Source organism: Mercurialis annua, linkage group LG7, assembly GCF_937616625.2.
Source record: "Mercurialis annua linkage group LG7, ddMerAnnu1.2, whole genome shotgun sequence".
Taxonomy (NCBI): domain Eukaryota; kingdom Viridiplantae; phylum Streptophyta; class Magnoliopsida; order Malpighiales; family Euphorbiaceae; genus Mercurialis; species Mercurialis annua.
In genome coordinates, this window is record NC_065576.1 from 6,944,702 (window position 1) to 6,969,116 (window position 24,415).

At 29.4% G+C, this 24,415-nt stretch overlaps 1 protein-coding gene and 1 long non-coding RNA gene across 2 annotated transcripts; both read right to left on the minus strand.

Moving 5' to 3' along the window:
• Positions 1-606: 606 nt before the first annotated feature.
• LOC126654612 (uncharacterized) lies at positions 607-10,150 on the minus strand. The gene is made up of 17 exons (XM_050348527.2): positions 9,884-10,150; positions 9,563-9,665; positions 9,151-9,223; positions 8,768-8,889; positions 8,612-8,662; positions 8,334-8,453; positions 8,127-8,246; positions 5,111-5,246; positions 4,619-4,789; positions 4,374-4,529; positions 4,001-4,107; positions 3,526-3,616; positions 2,935-3,076; positions 2,450-2,609; positions 2,136-2,252; positions 1,775-1,901; positions 607-1,223 (listed from the first exon to the last, which is right to left on the minus strand). The coding sequence occupies exons 2-17, from the start codon at positions 9,658-9,660 to the stop codon at positions 969-971; spliced, it is 2,046 nt and encodes a 681-aa protein (XP_050204484.1). The 5' UTR covers positions 9,661-9,665; positions 9,884-10,150; the 3' UTR covers positions 607-968.
• Positions 10,151-18,290: 8,140 nt separating this feature from the next.
• LOC126657478 (uncharacterized) lies at positions 18,291-19,328 on the minus strand. The gene is made up of 3 exons (XR_007633343.2): positions 19,103-19,328; positions 18,861-18,933; positions 18,291-18,486 (listed from the first exon to the last, which is right to left on the minus strand). It is a non-coding gene; the product is annotated as an uncharacterized LOC126657478 (long non-coding RNA).
• Between the last annotated feature and the right edge of the window lie 5,087 nt (positions 19,329-24,415).

Below are 24,415 nucleotides of genomic sequence, written 5' to 3' on the forward strand. Positions count from 1 at the left end.
TTGACGGTGAAATTCCTTTTCCGGTCAATGAGCTTGTAACTTCGTTTTTTTAAATTAATAAAGCTCCTCTGTTCTCTAAGAAAAAAAAAAAACAATGCAAGCCACTAATATAGAAAAATTCATGTCAGTGACACACCAACAATATTTAAAAAGATTATTTGTAAACATTATTAGCGTGACGCTAGCGTTTTTTTATATCAGTTGTTTCACTTGTCAAATAAGATATATAATTGTAAGCATTATTTCAACATTTTTTTTATGAAGAATTTATAAAATAGACATCAATGAGTATTATTTTTTTATATCATTTTAATGTCATGAAATTTTATGGTTTAAAATTAAACTAAAAAGAATTTGATGGTAAAGAGACGAATGTTTAGAGTATGTAGGCGAAAATTAACCTTGTTCATTTTATTAATCGATTGCCCCAATTCTTCAAATTAATGTAATTCCCACATTTCATATATATCATGGCTGATACAAGACCTAGGTAGTCTGAATATATTGATCTCAAGTATTCTAAATTAGGATTTTGAAAAATTTAATTAGCTTGAGACCTTATTTGAGATCATGAAATCAATATTAAACAAGGATCATTTCAAAATATATAAAGAAGCATAATATAGTTTGTATTTAATAAATAAGTTATCGTAATATTGATATAACTGTGTCCTTTGGTGATATCTGGACTGATCTCCCGATCAAATTACACTCAACTTCAGAAACAAAATCTGTCACTAATTCCATCACTAATCATGTTAATGACGGATTTTAACTTTTTAGCAACGGATTTTCCGTGGCTAATTAGACAGTTCTCTAATATCGTCATGCAACACAACCCAAAGGGTAAATGTGGTCACATGAGAATAAGGAAATTAAAGGCTAGTATGCTTACAAAATGCTAGCTAGCCACCTTATAATCATATGTAAATAACTAATTAACAACCATAATTAAATGGTTTAAAAAATTAGTAGCCGGATAATAAAGGAGTATCTGAAGGTGCTTCTAATCGAATGTAATCGTACATAATTCCGCGGAAAGGACCCGTTCCTCTTGATTGTGTTAGATATATTATGTTGATTTCGCTCAGCAGATTGCCTGATATATTGATGCTATATAACCAGTATAATCCATGAATTCCATGTCTTGCAATCGCATTGTCTCTACCTATAAGTTTTGTCGTAAAATGTGGCCGATTTTTGGTGGAATCGTTAACGCGGATCTTCAAAAACATAGTTAGCTTTATCAGAGAAATAAAATTATAAGCTAGCTAGCTTTGAGTAAAATGAAATTTTATATCTATAACTATGACAAAATTTATAAATATAATTAAAAAAAAAAGGTTTGCTCCATCAATTTTATATTTTGAGCTAACTATATTCAAAATCGTAGGTTAATTTTATAATAAATTAGTCTATATTTGGAGAAAAAAGTTATAATTGTCTTATAATAATTAAAATATTTTAATAACATATGAACCTTGATTAAATTAGATAGACATTTTCCTTAAATTTATGGATTTTTCTTCAATTATGGACTAATTTATCATAAAAACAAGTTAAGAAATTCAAATATATTTTATTTTTTATCAATTAGACCTTTTATCCTTTCATTTACTATTTAAATGTAGCTGACATTATAAAATTACTGTACCAAACTTTCAATTTTTTAGTTCAAAATATATCTTAAAAATCCGCTTAAATTTTAAATAATAAAATTCATTTTACCTTTAGCATGTATAAAACGAACCAAATGAGAGCTAAGTATGTATACCTGTAATTCTGATGCAGTGGCCGATGCCAAGGCTACTTGGAGTGTATAAGTTCCATTTTTTTTCACATGTGCAAGTTCAAATCTTATTTGCCATGTTGTCGCTTGATATTCATTATTTTTTGTCTTCCTGCTCAATTCAATAATTAATATAAATTATATTTCAATTAAAACCTATATCTAGCACAAAAAAAAATTGTTGAATTGGGAAACATCGGTTCGAAAAAAAGCCCACCTTTCTCTAGAATAGGCCTATAAATATAGAGTTTTTGAATTTCATAAGCGATTTAGAAATGACAGTGGAATTTCAAAATGTATAAAACTCGAGAAATTTTCGTGCAATATTTAAGATCGAATTAGTTACCTGGGAACATGAGCAAAAAACCAGTCTTCACTATAGTTGCTTATGCCAATTGTGTAAATCAGATCTTGATTAGGATACAAATCAGAGTATCTATCCCATAATCCATATTGTCTAAACCTGTCTCATAAAAAAAAGTTACAAATAATACTTGTCAACATTAATTATTTTCAAAACAAATTTTATACTCATTATCACTATGAAATTATCATAAATACAATTTTGTTTTATTAAATATTAATATTTTTTTCTTCAAATTCGTCAAATTTTCGAGTTTAAACTCCGATCCGATTTCGAGTTTATTGTAAATTAATTACTTGTGAGCTGGGCGGTTGTTGTATAATCTGTTGGCTAATAGTGGGAATGGATCAGGCACAAAAAATTCAGCTGCCGTACGATCAGGAATGCCTATTTCCCAAATTGTCGGACCATTTCTTGGTGGCTTATATACTACCACTCCCAATTCTATTCCACTTCCTGCATTTATATTAAATAAATATTAATACATGCCGTATAAAAAAATATAAAAAATAATCGAAAAGCTTAATTATAATTAGAGTTAATTACTAATCACTCCGTGAATTTAGACATGAATTACCGTTTCCTCCGTAAATTTTGAAAAATTACTATTGCCTTCCCAACTAGTTTTTTTTAACTGATTTCCCTCTTTGTAAGGGGTTTAAGTTATATAAAACATAAAATTTAGGGATAACATGGTAGTTTTTTTTTTCAATTAGGGGAGAGAATAGTAATTTGAATCTAAATTCAAGGAGATTATAGTAATTATCCCTTATAGTTATACCTGGTGTTATATTTACATCAAGATCATATTTCCAGTCTCCGATTAGACCAGGGACCCACGCATATAAACTATAGTTTCCAGGTACTACATTTTCAATTAAGAAATAACCTTCCTTGTTAGCTCGAGTCCAGAATTGATAACCCTAAAAATAATAACAATAATTAATTTCGAATTTACATAGATAACGTAATAGTACGATCATTGTACTTCGATCTGAGAGTCTCAAATTCGATTCACAATTCAATTTAAATTATTCATTTCATTCAATTTCAACAAAAAAATACAAAAACTTATATATATATATATATATATATATATATATATATATATTTGAAATTATCAGGTAACTAATGAAATTAAAAAGAGTAGGAAAAAACAAAGTTTGTCTTTCCGTCATAAAAATATTTTTTTTTTGGGAGAGTACACGTAGAAATATGGGTTTTTAGATTTTGTTTTTTGTAAATTTTCGATGGATTTTTGTAGATGTTTATAAATGAAAATCAAAGAATTGCATATCTTTGTAAAAACACGTGTAATTTTATGAAAAAAAAAAACAAAAGTTATAGGATGTAAATTCCTCAAGAAACTAACCTGGGCCTCTCTTTGCCATGAGCCCACTTCACCCGGTAGTGCCAAACCCACATAAGCAGAGCTAGCCCACATTAATCCGCTATAAGCATACCTAATTAAAAAGTTAATTAATTAGTGAATTAGAGCACATAACATTTTCTTTGAACAGAGACTGTAAAAGAATTTTCTTCCATCAAATAAAGTTGTACACTTTTATATTATATTTTTTTTCAAAAAATTTGTGCATTTTTATTATATAACAATTTTTAAAATAGTTTTTTCTATATTATCTCTATTAAAAACCAACTCATTCACTATTTATTGTTAAAATTTATTATTATTATTATTATTATTCATTAAATAAGTATATGATAAAAAAAATCTTTTTTCTTGATCTAAATTTACAAATATCTATAATACTAATTATATTTTCTTAAATTGTGTGAAACAGTGAAAGTGGACAACCTATTGAAACGGAAGAAGTATATATTATTACCTGTCACTAATTAATAATTGACCTGAGACAGTTCCACGTTTATCTGACGAAATAAAATCTTCCGACTGAGGAAAATCATATGGCCATTTCTCAACTTCTACCGACATCTGACATTCAACATCAGAATTTTATTCAGTAAGATCAAAATCGAGCTATAAAAATTACAAAGCAAAAAGTAAAAGAAAAAAACACATAAATAGTATCTCGACTCTAACAATTTTGCGATCCGAGTTCTAATATTTTTCACAATTAATATTTTAAGTTTTTAAAAAGTATTAAATAAGTATTTTTAAATTCAATTATCAGCAACGTTTAATTTAATAAGAAAAAACAGAAAAATCAATAATTTTAGATAAAATTAATGAAATAATACCTGTTCTTTGGCATCCTCCCATAGTAACAAGGGGTCCTCGTCATCTAAATTAGAGTTGAGATAAATACAGACCGGTCCGAACACTTTTTTCCATGCTTTTCCACCTCGGAATTTTGTATTCAAGTCCTTCCCGGTGAAATGTGTGCTAGTAAACATCTGCATATACATGTAATTTAATCAATTTTAATATAATTAAACCCGATTAATTACTTAAAATTGATTAAAAAAAATTAGTTTAATCTTACACTGAGCACGGTCGGGCCTACATGGGCAGTAAGGTCTTGCTTTAAAGGACCACCCGCACGAAACTCATCACTGGGAGTGATCATCCAAAATCCGACAGAAGGATCTTCTGATATCCAACCATGCACTCTATTATCTTTATTTTCACTTGAATATTGATATTTATCATCAACCTGCGCGTAATTATAATAATACTTTTATACAACAAGAATAAGAATGACGGAGGACTTAAAAGACCACCTACAAACACTTAACGTCTAATCATTTCGAATAACGCTTGCATCCTCTGTGTTACCGAATCTCAAATTTTGGATCGAATTGTAATATTTTTATCACTAGATTATACTTGTAACTGAAAAATGATATTCAATATATATATTTTTGTGTAAGCGAAAATAGAACTCTTAATTCTCGAGATAATTTTAATATCGATTGATATATTCGTGATTGGCGAAATGTTTTTTCTCAAAAATTAATTGCGTAAAATAATGTACCTCTCCTCTGAGCATGGGGTTAGTGGGAGAGGTCAAGAGTACAGCTTCTTTGTAAGCAAGACGCTGACCGTAGTGGCAATCTATAGGCGCCGGCATGATCCTCTGTCTATCATCTGCTACTACCATCCTTTGAAACCTGATCAATGTTACACCAAATTACCAATCTTAATATATATAGTCAATCGTGGGTATATGATTTTCTTTTTTAACTTCGAGCATAATCTTTAATTCTTTTTTAATTTATCGACTGTTCGAACTTGACCTCCTCTAATTTTAAATTTACTATAAATCTATCTTTATTCCTTTTAAAAGACTTTACCTACTTAAAAAAAAAATTCTGATTCCAACCTACTTATTATATTTATAAGAACTACTTTTGTTTTGGCTATAGTTATAACTATTTTTTTTCAAAACATACAAATATTAATTATGTCAATTTTCATGAATAATAGCATGAAATTTTTAAAATACAACAAACTACATAATAAAAAACAACCTGTCTTTCTTTTTAATCTATCTATCTATCTACGTCGTAAAGATTCTAACTCTTAATAATGTGGAGTCAAGACCTTATATTCTCACATAATCAGAATATCAAATAGACCAGTTTTACGATTGATTTTTAAAATAGAGTTTAACTTTTATCAGGGACGTCCTTCTTGTCTTACCATCAATAGACCTAATCACTGGTCTAGATATTCGCCTAGACCCGTTTTTGCCTTATCCAAGCCTACAATATGCTCGATATTTTATGGGCGGATTCAGACTTTCATTATTTTCTAATTTTTCACATTAGGACGTAAAAATTCGATCTGAATCCGTATAAATTTAATTCCTGAGACGGGCTAAAGTATATATGTGGCTCGAACCGGATTCAACCCGATTTTGAACTTGCATTAAAAATAGAGGAATTTGCACAAAATACTCTATTTTTAGATTTATTTGTTTTAAATACCTCAATTTTGAAAATTTATATTTTTACTCTCTTTTTGTAATGTTTCTATCTCTACCCCAATTAAAATTTTAACTTATTAGCATTTTTACTCCACTCATGTAAGACACATGTGCACTTTTTTTTTATCCTTTTCTCTTTCTTCCTTTTCTCTCTCTTCTTTCCTCTTTCTTCTCTTCTCTTCTCCCTTTTTCTCCTTCTACTTCTTTCCTTTCTCTGCAACTTATTTTCTACGTTTTTTTTTTCATTTTAATGAAATTTCTTAACATATTCTATCCAAAAATTCAAGATAAAGAAGAATCCATTATGAAAAATTCGACCTAATTCGTCTCAAGAAATAACAAAGTTTTCCGTCATCGCCATCGCCATCATTGATCTTTTTTTTTTCAGAATCTTTTTTTCCTTTTTCTTCTTCTTCTTCTTCTTCTTCTTCTTCTTCTATGTTGTTTTAATTGTAGTATCGGTTTTTGGTATTTTTTTTCAATTTTTTTTTGAAAAAAATCGTTTTTTTTTCATTAATGATGTTTTGACATAGTTCTCAAACGTTTTTAAATTAATTTTAAAAATTGTTGAAAATTATTTTTTCGAAACTATTTTATACTGTTTGAAACTGTTTTGTTAAAACTATTTGAAACTGTTATTTTTAGACGGTTTGAAAATGTTTTTTTAGAAACTGTTTTAGACTGTTTGAAACCTTTGTAAACGGTTGGAAACTATTATATTTTAGACTGTTTTAAAGTGTTTTTAGAAACCGTTCTAAACTGTTTAAAACCTTTATAAATTGTTTGAAACTGTTTTTAGATAAAGATTGTAAATTGTGTTTTATGAAACTGTTTGAAACCTTTATAAACTGTTTGAAACTATTGTAAACTGTTTGAAGCTGTTTTTTTGGAAACTGTTTAATACACTTGTAAAATGTTTGAAACCATTGTGTAAATTTTTTAAAATGATAATAAGTATGTCTTTTAAAAATTGTATGAAACTACATTTGAAACTGTATTTGAAACTGTGTTTGAAACAATTAGAACCCGTTTTTAATAGAACAAATAAATAAAAAATTATCCGTTTTCTTTATTTTTTGGAGAAAGTTATGATTACGAATTAAAAATTTGAAACAATTAGAACCCGTTTTTAATAGAACAAATGAATTCCAAGTGAAATTTGAAGCGATTTGATTACGAATTAAAAATTCGAGCAGATCGGAAAATAAATTTTGAAACTAGCAATAAAACTTTAAAAAATGGTAATAAAATCACATAAATTAATTTTCTAAAATGTTATGAGCTAGAGATTAGATTTGATTTGCTGATTTGCTGTTTTTTTTAAAAAATAAATTGAAAAAGATGAAGAAGAAGAAGAAGAAGAAGAAGACGACGACGACGACGACATTGTAAACAAGTAGAGTAATTTTTAGGTATAAAAACAAATAAAGCAGGGTATAAAACTAATTAGCTGATACCGGTAGGTAGGTAAATCAAGTCCAAATATTGTGGTAGGTAATTGCTAATTTTTTTCTTATTTAGGTATTTCTCTAATTCTCTCTTAAAAATAGTCCAATCAAGTTGGACCAGACCAGAGCCCACCTAAATGGCCCATGGATAGATCTAACCCCAATACTTTACATCTACTCTGTTTTTTGCTCCGTCCTTCTCTTCCGGTGACGCCGCTCTTTTTTCGTTATATAAAATTATTTTAAAAACTAAATTATGAAAATACTATTTGAAATATGAACGAAACATTTAGCCTAATATTAGTAGTTCAATCTCTCATTTTTATTTTTTTAATTAAATTGTTCTCATAAATAAATAGTTTCTTACCCTAAACCAAAAATTCTTATGCCTATCAATAATTACAAACGAGTTTTTTTATCAATTAATTATAAAAATACGCCCATCACTTGAATTTCTGACTCCGCTCTTTATTAGGAGCTCCATACTACTAAATAAACACATAATGTTTTGTTCATTACATATCTTTAAGACTTATTCTAATTAAAGTTTCTTAAATGAGAAAATTAAGAGTTATGGATCAAATAAAGAACTTAGGATAAATTTGTTTATTTACTTGTCATTTTGGAGCTTGAAAACAATTCTGATTTGATCCATGTCAATGTCAGGCCATCCTTCTAACCGTTCCAAAATGGCATACATGTAAATCTTTGAGCTCCCACGTCTCACAATAAATCTGCAAGTTATAATCAAATTTATTTAATTATCTAGGGTTTATGAATTAAATTTGAAATTTAACTACACAATTAATTATTTTTATTACCTTTTGTCTACATTTAGAGGGGCTGTCCAATCATCAAATGAAGCATTCCATGATCTAGTGAATGATACCTCCACTTGATTTTCATCTTCCATAATAACATTAAATTCGGTTCCTCTTAATCTGCAATCAAAATTATTAATATAGGAGAAAATCTAGCTTTACCTACCACAATGGGAGGTTTTTATAAATTCATTTTTTTACGATTTTTTTTTTGGATTATTCGACTTAAATCAAAATATTCACGGTCGAAGAATATTATTTAGAAATTTATTATTTACCTGTCATAAACAACACGATTTCCCGGCTTGTTCCAGACAATATCCCAATACCTAATTTTATTTTGATAAAACATTAATTATTAGTAATACACGAAAAAATAATGATGACAAATATGTTAGTTAATGTATATAATAAAATAAAAATTGCATACATACCCTCGATTACCTTCTCCGTTTTGGGTTCCGAGTACGTTGTCGATTCCATTGTATTTTATTCCAATTACATCACCGGACGGGTTCAACAAACTGAGTTGAACCAGACCATTATCTATCACCATCTGAATCGGAAAATCACAATCAAATTATATAACCGTTTGTTGGGTTCATCTGTTGCTATTATTTAAACAACTCTCATTCTGAAACTTTTCATTTTAAAACTGTTTCATCAATTTTTAATCTCTTTCAATCTCTAAATTCCGAACATGGCCTAAGTATTATTTTGAAAATAATAGTTATAGAAAATTAATATCGACTTTTAGAATGTTACATTATTTTTAACGGAAGATGCATGATTTAATTAAATGTATAAAATGACGTACCCTACGGTGATTATGATGATTCTTCCAGTATAATTTAACTTCAGGAGATGAATCAATCGTCGAAATTCCCCTTCTGTAAATGAATTAAAAATTAATATTATACCCATGAACATATAAATATGCACTTCTGATTAATTTTTATCTACCCAAAAGCTATTAAGCTAGCCACCCTTTAGCCATGCAAATTCTACTAAATATAAGAAAAATTAATAAACATTGAGAACTATACATATTTGACTTTATCGTTATTAATTAACTATAATAACTGCATATGAACTTATAAACGCAATAATTTTAATGTTAAAACTTAATATATACTATTTTTAATTTTACTTTATTTTCTTATTACAATTGGTAATAAGAAATGTCATTTTTATAGGATAAAATTGTAATTGTAAAGCCAATAATTTACCCGGCAGAATTAGCAGTAAAAACACAAAAAATCAACAATGCACCCATTGCCTGTAAAAATCCAGCAAGAGTACCAAATTTGTCCATTCTTGTAAACATGATTTCTGCATATCATCACCAATAAAATAAATAAATAATAATTCTACTAAAACATCCTTTTTAATTATAAATTGACAAAAATACACCAATTGAGCAAAGGATAATAGTTCATTTTATGTGAATAAATATATTTAACATTCGTAAAGAAAAAAAGAGAGGTTTTTTATATGGAGAATCTCTCAAGTAGATAGTATGAACAATTAATTTTAAAAAATATACGTACCTCGCCCTTCGGGTAGAAATAAATGTATATATAAATATATAAAAAAGATTATATATGTGAAATATTATTGATGCTTCTCATTTATATATAAGGGTCGAAGAAGTGCAGATAAAACTTTGCCTTCTTCAAGAAAAAATGCAGAATATTTCACAGAGAATGAACTTCACATTTCATGGAAGATAGGGTTTCAATTCAATGCTTGAGTTGACATAAATATGTTTAAAAAAGTCTTATAAAAGATGTTTATTAATTGCAGGGTGATTAATTCGTTTGTGCTGGATTTTGACATTTTTGAAACATAACTATATATGTATGTGAATACAGCAAATTTGGAAAATCTAATTTTAATTTTAGCTACAAATATTTAGGTAGGGTTCCTAAATCTAGATAGTGGTGTATGCTTTGCCTTAGGTAAAACTTTTATGATCATAGTTAAATTGAAAATAAATCTATTTTGTAGAAAATATCATATATACTTGCCTAAAATAATGCATGCATGTGTGTATATTAATTTGTTATTTTGAAGCACAAATTTCTCTAATTCTTTTCTTTACTTTTTTTAACCATTAAAATGTCCATTGCTAGCTAACACCTCAATTTGTTTAGTAAATAATTTGAGGATAGCACAAATAACCCAACAATTTGGTAATCATATGCTTACTTCAAAAAAAAATTCCAATGTAATGACAAGAGAAAATTTGAAAATCTACTATAATTATTTTCAAAAACAAAAACATTGATTATGTTGAATAAATATAAACATTTAAAATTCTTTATTCAATAAAAATCATTTTTTTGTTTCAACTATTTTAAAGTTTTTTTTGAGATTAAATGGAAGTTGTATATGTTAATTGATGACTTGAAAGAAAATGATTGGCTTTTTGAAATAAACAAATCAATTATTTTTGTAATAATTTTCGGATATTAAATCTTTTAGGTCATTTAGTTTATCTGAAATTACAGAAAGAGTGTTATGTTTCAAATCGTTAAAAAAAATTATTCAATTATGATTTTATTATAATGGGATGTCATTGTCATAAAAAAAAATCATTATACTGAGTTTATCGCGAATTACAAAAAATATATCAAGCTATATCTTCTGTTTAAAAGGATACCCTTTTGTAATTATGTCATGTCACTTAACAAAAACGCTGCGTTTTTCGACGACAATGACTTTTATCGCAATAAAACTATAACTGAATGACCTTTAGTTAACGATTTGAAATATAGTACCCTTTTTATAATTTCAAATAAATGGAATGACCTAAAGAATTTAATATTTAATAATCTTATGTGTAAAAGTATTTCATCAAATATTTTTGAATTACCAATCGGTTAATTAAGGTGATTTTTTTATTTTTTTAAGAAAAAAAATTTAAATTAAAGTATTGGATCAAGTAATGTTTATATTATATTAAGTAAAAGACTTAAGGGTTAATCTAACCAAATAGCGACATTTTTGGCGTTTTTTTCGATTTAATCTCAACCATTAAAACGTCTCAACTAATAGCACAATCTTTCATTATGTGTCATATATTAGCATAAATGCCTAAAACGACGTCGTTGTAGTCATCTGTACGATAAAAAATGACGTCATTTTAACCAAAAATAAAGTATAAAATACTTATCGGGCTATATAATGAAAACTTTGGGAAGTTTGGGCTAATGAATGAGACGTTTTAAAAGTTGGACTTAAATAAAAAAAAAACGCTAAAGGTGGTGCTATTTGGTGAGATTAACCCAATTGAACACATTGGCCATATGATACAATGCTATATATCATAAAATGATTTAATAATTGTATAAGAGTTGAACCTGTGGTTTATAATTGATAGATTCACGAGCTTCACGATGGCCTAAACCTGCAAAATAGGATAAATGATTTATCGGATGGTGATAGTCTGATTAGCTCTCCAATACTTAAGTTAGTGCTGAGTTTAAGAAAGAATCTCTTTATTCAAATTTGGTTGTATGTGTAGGCATACCTCAGTCTCTTATATAGTGATGAGTGAAAACCTGATAAAGTCCTAAAAGGAAAGTGATTCCTTTTAGGAAGTTGAATCTGGATAGAAAAAAATTCCTATTCAGCATGTTTTCCCCTTTTTAAATTAATCTTATTTAGTATTAAATTCTAAATAGGATAATCTTCCTATATTGCAATTTAGTCTCGAATAGAAGACTATCTTCGATTCTCGCGGCCACAGAACCAGGAGAACGAGCTCTATTCATCTAGGCTAGAAAATAAAAATAATAAACTCGATCTATAGTTAAGGTTTCTGTATGAAAATTATGTTTTGGTTGTGATTAATGGTGATGATGATTTTAATGGTATAAATGGAGTCTAAGTGTTGTAATTAAGTGGTTTTGAAAGGTTTAATAGTTAATTGATGTGAGGTGAGGGTTGTGATGTTATGACCATGTGAGGTTAAGATTTTAGGGCTATAATAGGTGGCTGGCCGAAGGGTTCATGGTCGGACCTGCAGGCGCTGCACCGTGCCAACGAAGGCACAGTGAAGCTAAGCTTCGACAGCTCTGGTGCGACGCACTAGAGCTGATCAGAAACAGCCCCTCCCCTTGCCAAAATAGGGGAGGGAAAAGAAATGTAAAGGAGGCCAAGCTAACCCTTTCCCAAGGTCCAAACTAGGTTGAATTTTACGATAAACGCCAAGTTGCGCGAACTAGTTTCGACTTGGACATAAAATGAGTTTTGAAAGCAAACTTTGGTTTAAGGTTTTGTTAAATGAAATGAGGTTATATTAAGTATGTATGGGCTGTTTTCAATTTTAGGATTAAACGTTTTAAGCTTGAAAGTGTAAACTAGAAAGTTGACGTAAAATGTGATAGAGTCGAGATGGAATGTTTAAGTGGATTTTTGGTTAATATAACCAATAAGATGTGATTAAGATTGGATATGAGACTTGGGTTAAATGTATTTGAATATTAAATACGTTAGCAACCTTAAAACCATAGATATAGAGTTTGAAAGTATAAGTCGATATTTTAAGAATATGGAGTTAAAGTCACAAATTAAGATTAAGAAGTCGACCTAAGCTAATAACTTAGAATTATTATATTGCAATATACGTTTATTAAATTTAAACGTATTTGTATGATATTGTGACAGACGTATCGACGAACCACAGACGTGACTGTGTTGGCTTAGAGGATTTGGCCAAGGTATTAGAATCGCGAAAGTTTGGATAACGAGGCGTGAGTATATTTTACTTACTCGCATTATCATATTAAATGATATTTAATATGCTATACGAATAGTATTCAAATGCATCGCATGAATTAATTGTTTTGTATTGGATTGAATTGGCTTGGATTATATTGTTTTGGATTGCATTGTTGGCTTGAATTGAATCGGATTGGTTTGCATTTGTTTAGATGGTATTGATTTGGATTGGATTGTTTGGATTGGATTAATTGTATTGGCTTGAATGGTTTGGCTTGTATTGTAGTGTATTGTACTGTTTATGTTGCTTTATTTATGCATATTGTAAATGTGCATGTGGTTTGAATAAGAGATGTGATCACAGAGTCGAGTCAAGCATAGACGACAAAAATAGAACGAACCCAACTAACGGATATGAGAGAATTTATATCTGGTTGAATGATCCCAGACTTTTTGTACATACGTGTTAAGTTAGGAGGCTATGGTGATTTGCTCATAGCCCGGATACCTGAACTTATCGGGTAAACCTGAGGCGATAGTGATATGCTCGCGGCCCAGATGCCTTATTCAAAATTTGTGATAGATTGAAAAGGCAATACCTCAGTAAGACTAGCTGAGTACCTAGAGCGATATAAGTCTAAGATTAAGACTTGTTTGAATTGTCTATTGCCTATTTGAATTGTTTGAAAGTATATATATATATATATATATATATATATATATGTATAAAATGTTTGTGTTTGCTCAAAATGGTTTTAAAATGAGATGATATTTTGATAATAGGGTGAGTAACGTATAACTCACTCAACTTAAAGCTGACCCCCTTGCTTTCAGGTACCAAGACTCTGGACTTGGCTAGAAGTCTGCTTTTGACAGGAAGTCTATTTGCAATTAACAGTCCCGACTTCCGTAGCTGCTGCAGTAGTATAATATTGTCCAGTATCGTGGCCTAGTACGGCAACATATTTTATGATGTTTGTAGTTGTTGTCTTTATGAATATGTTGCTTGCCTATGATGTATGTATTTTGTCCACATAGGTATATTCCCGTGAGGTGATCTTAACACTAGTAGTTTGTATGCCGGGTTAGTATGTACGAGATACGGAAGTGAAAACCCGAAGTGAATTGTATTATGTCTACTAGTGTATGTGTGTTTGTTAAATGCTTCCGCATATAGTGTCAGTATGTGTTTGTTAGTTGAACAATTTGCGAAAACGTTTTAGTGAATTTTAGGCTTGCTACGGGTTTCGGAACTACCATTCCCATTTCCATTTTCTAGCGCCGGTCTCGACTCGAGATTTTGGGTCGTGACACTTTAGATGATTAAAATTAGTAATTCTTTTCCTGAAATAATCAACTAAAAATTTGCAAGAAGCTTGTCTGATTCTGGACTCCCTAAAACAGCTATGTTGTGGATGGTAAGTTTTCACCTTGAAATCATCAATGCTACCGTCTTTGCTAGCCAAAACTGCCCATGAACATTTTTCCTTCTTGCATACAACTATCACTCTTGTAGGCTCATTCTTAACCAGTTTAAGCTCCATAATGGCTTCTCTAAACTCAGCCACATTTACGAAGATCATGCCAAACACAAAAGTAGGATTAGGGTTTTGTGGATCATGCACAACCTTTGTTATACTGGTGGGATTAGTTGCATGCACAATGTCATCACCCACTGGCACAGGTTCATTGTTGCCATTACCTATCTCTACTGCTACTTGAGCCTTTTCCATTCTTTCCCTCTTTGACCTATAATTCTGCCTTAGTTCACTCATAGTAGCCTGCAGTTCATCATCCTTGGCATTTGAAAAATAGTCAACCTCATTTGTGTACTCATACCCTGACTCCTCACCATTACTATTTTCCTTAAACTCCTCCATATTCTGAGTTATGTCTCTCCTTTCACATAAGCCAACCCATTTGCACACCTTCCTCTTCCCTTTATTTGTAATTCTGGATGTAACAGAATTGGGTGGCCTTCCCTTATTTTTTCCTTTTATTCCAAGCCCCTTGCTGGTTTCTTGAAAGGCTTAGTGTCATTAACACTAGCAAACACATTACCAAGATCTCCAGGGACATGATCATTTACAATCCCAGCAGCAAACCCCTCCAGCCAATCTGTGTCAAACAAGTGGGCATTCACCCCTTCCCCAGACTCAGCCCCAGGCCCAAACACATCCCCAGACTCAGACTCAGCCTCAGCCACAAACCCCTCACCCTCTACCCCTAAACAATCAAACTCTCCCCGCACCCCCATAATCACTTCTTCCACTTTATCACTCTCTACCTCTTCTTCTAAACCCTCATCATCTTCCACTAAATCTTCAATTTCTGAATCCTCAAGCTCTTTCAAATAATCACATTTACAGCCTCATCTACCCCAACATTTTCAGCATTCTATTATTAACACTATCCTCTTTCCACCCTAACAACAATGTTTCAGAGTCAAAAATTAACTTAGGGGCATCCACATCATGATCTAAATACAATGCTAACGTGGCACACAAGCTGTTCTGGCCTTAAGATCTTATAACTGTTACAAATTCATTATCAATATGCCTTTAAATCTTCTGACATTTCACCCCCTAGTGGTAACCAAAACATCATTATTTGTCTTCTTCCCCAAAGCTAACATATCATTATATAGTCTCAGTTGAATATTTTTTTAGTTTATTTCACGGACAATATTATCTTCTTTGTCAATATTAAAATTAAGAAAATATCAACTGATATCAACACAACATCAGTATAAAGTCAACATAAAATCAATAACACTGTAATATTACAATAATTCAGCAATCAACCATCATCAACAAATCGTGCTGTAAAATAAAAAAACGTAAAAATACAGAAATAACAGATATGTATTCCATTAAATCAAAAAATTATTTTATATAACATAAAATAAGTATTAGATTCTTTAAAGACAATTTTTATACATGTTAAATGGAAAAACAATAAAAAAAATAAAGAAATTACAAATCTAGAAACGAAAAAAAAAAGAAGAACGATGAACTTCAGATATGAAATCAAAATAAAAAAGCGATAACGAAAACGACAATGGTGACAACGACAGTAACAACGAACAAATATAATGGTTTCGACGGCGAGACGAATGTAGAATGGGGGGAGACGGGACGACGGAAAGACACGAACAACATATATGATTTTAGAGAATGAGGAGAAAGAAAGATGAAGATAGAGAAAATCAAATGAATTATGAGAATTTTGATTATTATGAGGGGTATTTATATTACCGTATAATTGTATTTTTTCTTCCATGTACAGTAGTTTATGAAGTTGAAACTATGTACTGTATAATTGTAAATGAAGATCGAATCTTGATTATTCGGGTAAAAAGTCCATAATTTTAAGGGGCGATGTCATAAAAATTGGGCTTTTTACATAAATTCTAGAGAGATTTAGAAATTTACCTAAAATAAAAGAATAATAGGATTTTATACCTCAAAAAGAAAAAGTTAGCACAAATACATCATAATTTTAACTTTTCTAGAGTTTTACTCTCTGTGTCATAATTATTTATGATTTTACTCCCTCTCTTTATCTCTCTTTCTTTACTCTGACACATTTTATACATGTAGATCTCTTTTTGTCCCTTTATCTTTTTCTATTCTCTCATTCCTTACATATGCAGACCACTAATTATTATTTCTTTTGTTGTTCTTTAAATTATTTGTTGGCATTTCTTTTTTATTTGTTCATCGTTATTAATTATAAATAATTTTTTTAATTAAACTATCAAATGTTTTATTAATTTTAAATTAAATGCTACTATTTATTTAATATCTTATCATATTGATAGAGGATTTATCATATATGTACTAAATATAATAATTTGAATTTTATAAAATATATTTATAACAAATATATTAATTATATATTATAATGTTAATAAATTATTATTTTATTATTTATATTAGTATAATTATATTTTTTCAACTTAGCATATAATTATCAGTGTATCATATTGCATTGATATCTTATTATCATGTCATTATCAGTATCGTATGTAGCAGATTATTATATGTAATGACACTGCTGGATAAGACAAAATCATATTATCATATGATTATCACAGTACTACATTATCATATGATTATCACAGTTTCACCTTATCATATAATTATCAATGTATCATATTGCATTGTCATTTTATTATCATGCCATTATTAGTACCGTATGTAGCAGATTATTATCATTTCGTTATTATAATTTTTCTGTATTTTTTTCATGCAGGTACCATATTATCATAATATTATCATTTTATTATCAATAAGAACCTTATCATACTATTATCTTCAGATTATCATCTCGTTATCATAAATTTTATGTATTCTTTTCCATATAGGTATCATATTATCATATACTATTATCATAATTTTATTATTTAATTATCATCTGGTTATCACTGGTATCATGAATCTTTTGCTAATTATATTTTCACATACGTGATCATCCAATTATCATAACCTTATCATACTTCATTATCATCTAGTTATCATACTGCAGTGTTATATAATAATGTTATGATAACGACATGGTAATATTATGATAATGACATGATAATACAGTGATACTCATATGATAATCAGCCGTTTAAAAAAAAATTATTTTTCTCTTCAGTTTTATGATAATGCAGTAATAATCATATGATTTGGTAATGACGATTATCATATTTTACGTAATTTATCATAATCTTAATCATAATTTTATAATAAAATTATCATAATTTTTTATATAATTTATGAAGAATTAAATAACATTTTTATAACAATATTATAATAGTATCATAGTCTTATCATAAAATTACCGTAGTCTTATCATAATATTATCGTCATTACCAAATCAAGAGTTTCAGCGTGTGTTTGTTCAATAATCTAAACAATAAAGCATTAGTTGCTGGTTGCATGATGTTTTTGTTTGCAGAAACAAGGGCCGCCTAATGATAAACAAATAGTAACTCTCAACGTTGAGTTAAATTTCAATAATGTTACCAGTTAATGAAAGTATAGTATAAATGTAAAAAAAAACCATTAAATTTAAAACTGCAAAATTATGACTTATTAAATATGATATGATCTTACATTAAACAAGTTTCAAAAATGCAAATAAAATATTTCAAGATATCTGGTTCATCCTTTTAATAAGCTCATCTATAAAATGATCACGATTTCTAGCATCACCTCCTTCCACATAGTGCCTGCTCTTTTGTTTTTTCATGCATCTCAAAGGTGTTTTGAGATTGAATGGCCATATGAAGTTGTTTGCCTCCTTGAAGTGCGGTCTAAGGGTTAAAATTTCTTTTGTTCTTCAAAACGGATTCAGCCACAAATTGCACTTCGTCACCGCCCATTTCATTCTCTCAAGTTCAATAAGAGATCTGGAGTGTGAGGTTTTAGAGAGCCTGCATGTAGAGACCAATGCATGATGCTTCTTAATACAACAAGATGAGAGCAAACCTACATTTCTGAAAAAATGCATGAAATTTAAGTACATGAATTTTGTATGCTATTCATTACATGTTCATCAAAACCATCAAGCATACAAAATGCAGTCCCGAGTAAATTAAAGCAGAAGTATTCTTGAGTGCTTAAATCTATAATTAGACTTTACAAGATCTATATAAAAAGGCAGAAATTTACCATCAAACATACAAATTTCAGTTTATTCTGCATTTATCTTTTGGTTTAATGAATGATTAATAAAAAATAAAAAATTAAGAGCATGAATCTCAGACTGTAACTAAACAAAAAAAGGGAAGTAACTAAATTCAACTACCAAGGAAAGTGGGAGTTGCGAGAGATGACATAGACTCCATTAACTTCCTCTAAGGTCCATGCGTGATGATAATCTACATGAACGAACATACAGATGTTAAAAAAAGCATGAAATCCTTTAAATTCTTAAATTACATTTTACAAAAATAAAAACATCTGTTTGTGTGATCATAAAGCAAAGATCTAGGTATGCGGTTGAAAATTAATTTGAAAAAAAAATAGGAATAGCTTAGTGACGCTCACATTCACCGTCGATTTTCTCTTCTCTTTCGTTAACTGTAATTTTTATGACTTGATTCGTTTTTAGCTCACTAGATACCGTGGTGATAGTTTTCCTTTGCCGGAATACCGCCGCTTGTAGATCTGCCTCTGACCACCGGTAGCCGGAAGACGAAACTTTGAAGTAGAAAATTCTAGGGATTTATAAACAGAGGAAGAAGAGTAAAAAGTAGAACTTTTAAAAGTTACAGAGTATTAAATAATATTATGGAAAGTAAATAAATAAATAATAGATATCTCAGAGTAAGAACATAAAAATAAAAAAAATGAGAGTATTTTCAATATTGTTTTTCAGCTGAGGTAAGAATTACAAATATTTTTAAATTTGGAGTATTTTTCCTAAATTTCTCTAAATTCTACGTCAATGCATCCATTTGCATAAATATGATCACAACTTTCAATTTTCATTTTTAAGCTTTATTAATTGTTAGTTAAACTTTTTATGCTCACAGCCTCCCTATTTTTTTTATTAAGCTAGCTAATACACGTGGACGAAAAACTTTCTCCGGCGGAGAAGCTTCACCATTTCTCACTGGTGAATGAAGAACTCTCTCCGGCAAAGCTTCTCCGCTATTTTTTGCCGGCGGTTTAGGAACTCTCCAGCAGAAATACTCCGCCACTTTTTTCTGGTGCACAAACAACTCTCCTGTAGAGCTGTTACGCCGCTTTTTGCTGGTGCACGTAGAACTCTATTCCGCATAGTAGGCCGATTAGCTACATCTAGTCGACTTGAATTCATTAAATCTGCTATAATTTATCCTCTAATTTTAATCAAAGATTATTATTGTAACTATTTCAATGTTTTTTTCTTGATTTCATCAATTTCTGCTATAGTTTATTCTGTGAACACATAATTAAATTCATATTCTTCATGTCTTTCTAATTGATGTTTGTTTCTAATTGTCGAATTTTGTTTATAGATGATGATTTTTATAGCAGTTTCTCCATTTAATTTCTTTCTCTATTTTTGCTGCTAAATGATTCTAAACTCAACAACAACTTTTACATCTAGTTATCTATCTGTCAATTGTTTATGTTGAGGCATAGTTAGCTTTTAACAACAATAAAAGCCACAAATGAAAAAAATGATAATTAAACACCTAATTTTGAAATAACTTTTATTTAATTTAATCATAATATTATATTATATCTTTAATTTTCTTAAAATACATATGAAAAACATAATAAAAATAAGAGTTAATGTCAAAAAAAATTAAGAACTTTATACGTTTTTTCTTTTTAACGACGCAGTTTAAATTTTCTCATTTTCATACACGAACTACAATTTAGTGTTTAGCTATAAAACACAAAGTTTGGAGTTATCTTATAAAACTCTTTGTGAATCTCATTTAGTGGATTCTAAATCTCAAACTTTGTTTGAGTAGTGGAGTAGGATCGATTTGAAATCCGAACCACTCTAGATTTCTTGTGTTAATCCTCTATCCCCTAAATTCTTTCTAATTTCTATTTTACGCATTTAAAAAATTTAAACTTTTGATTCATAATCCGAAAACCCGATTTGCCATATCTCATAACATCTTTCAACAACCATATCAAAAAACACTTGATGCGGCTCCAACAAGCTCTTCTCAATCTCTTTGGTGCATCATGCCAATCTGTATGTCTGTTATAAAAAAACAGAATATGTAACTTTGGAACAAAGGTATCTCGATAGAAAGAGTAAAGGTACTTGTTGGCTTCCTGAAAATTTTATCCTATTTCACATTTTTGTGTTTCAATTGTAACTTGAAATATTAAATTGATGTTTTTTTGTTTGGAAAAAATAAAAAGAATGTTCTCTATGTCTAGCATATATTAATTGTATATGTTAAAAATTAGTTTAGATTTAGTAAAATTAATTAAGAATTTAACTTAGTTTTAATTTGAATATGGTTTTAAGTTAGTTTTAATAATAAAAGACTTATTTATACTTTTTTTAATAGAAATAGATTTAATTTTATGTTTAAACTTAGTTAATTAAATGATTTCGTCATTTAAATAAAAAAATTGTGAAAAATTAAAAAATTAGGGTACAATTGAAACGAGAAAATTCGAAATAGAGTAAAATTGACCAGTTTTCAACGTCATAGTAGAATTGAAAAAGAGCTAAAAGATCGGAGTTTTTTTGTGGTATTAAGCCTTTTATATTTAGTTGCTTTTTGGTTGTTCTTATTGCTTGTTTTGTCTAACTTCTATATCAGTTGTTCAGTTGCTTTTTTGTTATTAATTTAGATTTTGCAGCATATAAATGTAATCAATTTTTTTGATAATATATATCTATTACATCAAAATCGATGTAATTTGTAGCTATCATATAGAATATGAAATTTCTAAAATCTCATTTACACCCATTACGTAGCATAAAAATAAAAAATACAAAAACATACGTAGAGAATAAAATGGCAGTCATAAGAAGTATAATCAACAAAACTATAATATCATATAAAAATGACAATGAGAAAAAGTGTAACTCCAATGCACATTCACCTCACGTTGTCTCTTCAATATTTTTAGCAACCTTGAACTCTGTAATAACATCCTTAATCTGATGACCAACATTCCAAATATGAAGTTTAATATCATCTAATTGATCTCCTTGTGACTCCATCGTCATTGGACCTTTATTCTTTCATACTTCTTTATTTTGACTTTGACTATCAAATATGAGTGTTCTAATCTTATTTATTAGTGTATAGGAACTCATAGAAACCATCGGGAGTCATTTCGGAGCCTTCTAACAAGAATCAAGCTGCCCAGGAGGTTTTCGCGAGCGCTATCCAGTCTTGGTAGCGAACGCGAAAGATCTGTAGTGGGCGCGACTCAGAGACTTCGCGGGCGCGACCAAGAGATCTGTTGAAGGCTCAACGAATATATTCTTGAATGGCCCGATGAAATGTTTACATGTGGTAAGAGCCATTGAAAGTATGTGTCTTCCAACTGGGTAGCAGGTGCGACACCCTTGGTAGCGGGCGCGACTTCCATGCTGACAACAAAAGTTGTTTTGTTTGTTTGGGCTTTGTTGTAAATTTGTTTGTGTATAAATATAAACTCATTTGCAATGTTTCAAAATTAATGATTTGCAAATCTTGAAACAACAAACACACATTGTTAAATTACATTTCTTTTGTTGTAGTTTTGGAGTAAGCTTGTAATCTCCTGAATCATTGTAAGTTAGAGTTTATCTTTGAAAAAACTCAACCCTTGTAAATTAGAGGTTAGCTTTGTAAAATCTCATAGTTGGTGTTTAGCTATAAAACACAAAGTTTGGAATTATCTTATAAAACTCTTTGTGAATCTCATTTAATGAATTCTAAATCTCAAACTTTGTTTGAGTAGTGGAGTAGGATCGATTTGAAATCCGAACCACTCTAAATCTCTTGTGTTAATCCACTTTCCCCTAAATTCTTTCTAATTTTTATTTTACGCATTTAAAAAATTTAAACTTTTGATTCATAACCCGAAAACCCGATTTGCCATATCTCATAGCATCTTTCAACAACCATATCAAAAAATACTTGATGCGGCTCCAACAAGCTCTTCTCAATCTCTTTGGTGCATCATGCCAATCTGTATGTCTGTAATAAAAAACAGAATATGTAACTTTGGAACAAAGGTATCTCGATAGAAAGAGCAAAGGTACTTGTTGGCTTCCCGAAAATTATAACAGAAAAAATTGAGGGAATAGGGGCGGTATTTAGTAAAATCCTTTTTCTAAGAGTTTATTTTTAAATAGCATCTATTTACTTTCTTTTAACAAACAACAGTTCTAAAAAAAGAAAACCATAAAATTAAATAGTCAAATTTGAAAAATGCTTTTCTCCATAACAATTTCAAATTCCTTTTTTCATGCTTCATTATTGGAAGCCATTAACTAATACCCATAAAAAAACATTAGTGAATTTGTGTATAGAGCATTCAACGAAGCATGCATTCAACATTAAAACCTATCTCTCTCTTTCTAATGCATTCTTTCTATTTTTGTAGAATCACATTTTTAGAATCAAAACAGAAAATTAAAGGAATTATAAATAAAATTTACCTCTGATAAACTAAGCGAGATTGTCACCCCTCAAGAAGATTTTTGTAAACATAGCATAAGGTAGCATAATTAGTGTAATGTAATTAGGCCTTAATATTAGGGATTTGTATGACTGTCAAAACCTTGTATAAATATGGTTAATTGGAATGAAATAGATTCAGGGATTAAATTACTTACACTAATTATGCTACCTTATGCTATGTTCACATACAAAGTCAAATACAGAATATTTGCAGTGTCTAATAATTTTCATCTAGCACATTATTCTGAAATTAGAGGCAATGAAAACATAAAAAATTTAAAGTATTATTTAGAAAAATTGAAAACCCTAAATTTGAAAACATAAGAAAAATTCTAACTTTTGCCCTTTAAAGTAGAGAATGAAATCAAACTCCAAATCAACAAATAACGAGCATGAACAAGGAACTTAACTTTTGGAGATGATTATAGGAAAAAGAAAAAAACATTTGAATTGAGGGAGAAGATAACGAAGGAGAAGACATGATGGAAGAAGAGCGTAAAACTAAAGAAAAAATAAAAATAATGAGCATGCTTGAAAATAGAACTTTTGAGAGGGTAATTTTGTAAAATTCGGAGAAAAGAGCGTATACTACGTAATTTCTTCATAAAAGTTCACTAACTTTACAAATTGTTTTATTTTAATCACGCCGTTTTAAATTCGTCATTTTCATACATCAACTACCAATTTTTTCTAAATCCATACACCTTTTAAAAATCCGACGAAAATTGCTGATGTGTCACTATTTGGTTCGCTATGACATGTCACTATCCGGTTGCCAACTCAACAATTTTCACCGATTTTTAAACGGTATATGGACTTGGGAAAAATTGATAGTTCGTGTATGAAAATGAAGATTTTTAAACGGCGTGATTAAAAAAAAACGTGTAAAGTTGGTGAATTTTTATGACATCAACCCTAATTTTAATGCTTTGATCATAGTTTTAGAAACATAATCAGTGGCCAATTAGGGTTGTACAAAAAAAATTCAAACCAACCAAGACAAACCAATTTTTGTCGAAGTAAGGAACCATGACATGTTTGGAATAGATTCTATTTTGAGAGAGTCGAAAAAGCACTGTCCCGTTGAAAGGTTCATTCAAACCAAATCAAATATTACAGTTTCGAAGATTGTTGGTTTGATTTTGATTTAAAAAAATAAAAATAATAATTATTAGTCCGGTTTACGGTTTTAAAAATTACAAACCAACATAAATCA

Coding starts and splice junctions, on each gene's coding strand:
- LOC126654612 (XM_050348527.2), bottom strand. CDS start 9,660: ATGTTTACAAGAATGGACAAATTTGGTACTCTTGCTGGATTTTTACAG. Junction 5,247..8,126: donor TTCAAGCTCCAAAATGACAA/GTAAATAAACAA, acceptor AACATTGATCAG/GTTTCAAAGGATGGTAGTAG. Junction 4,108..4,373: donor GGGAGGATGCCAAAGAACAG/GTATTATTTCAT, acceptor GTTGAATGTCAG/ATGTCGGTAGAAGTTGAGAA.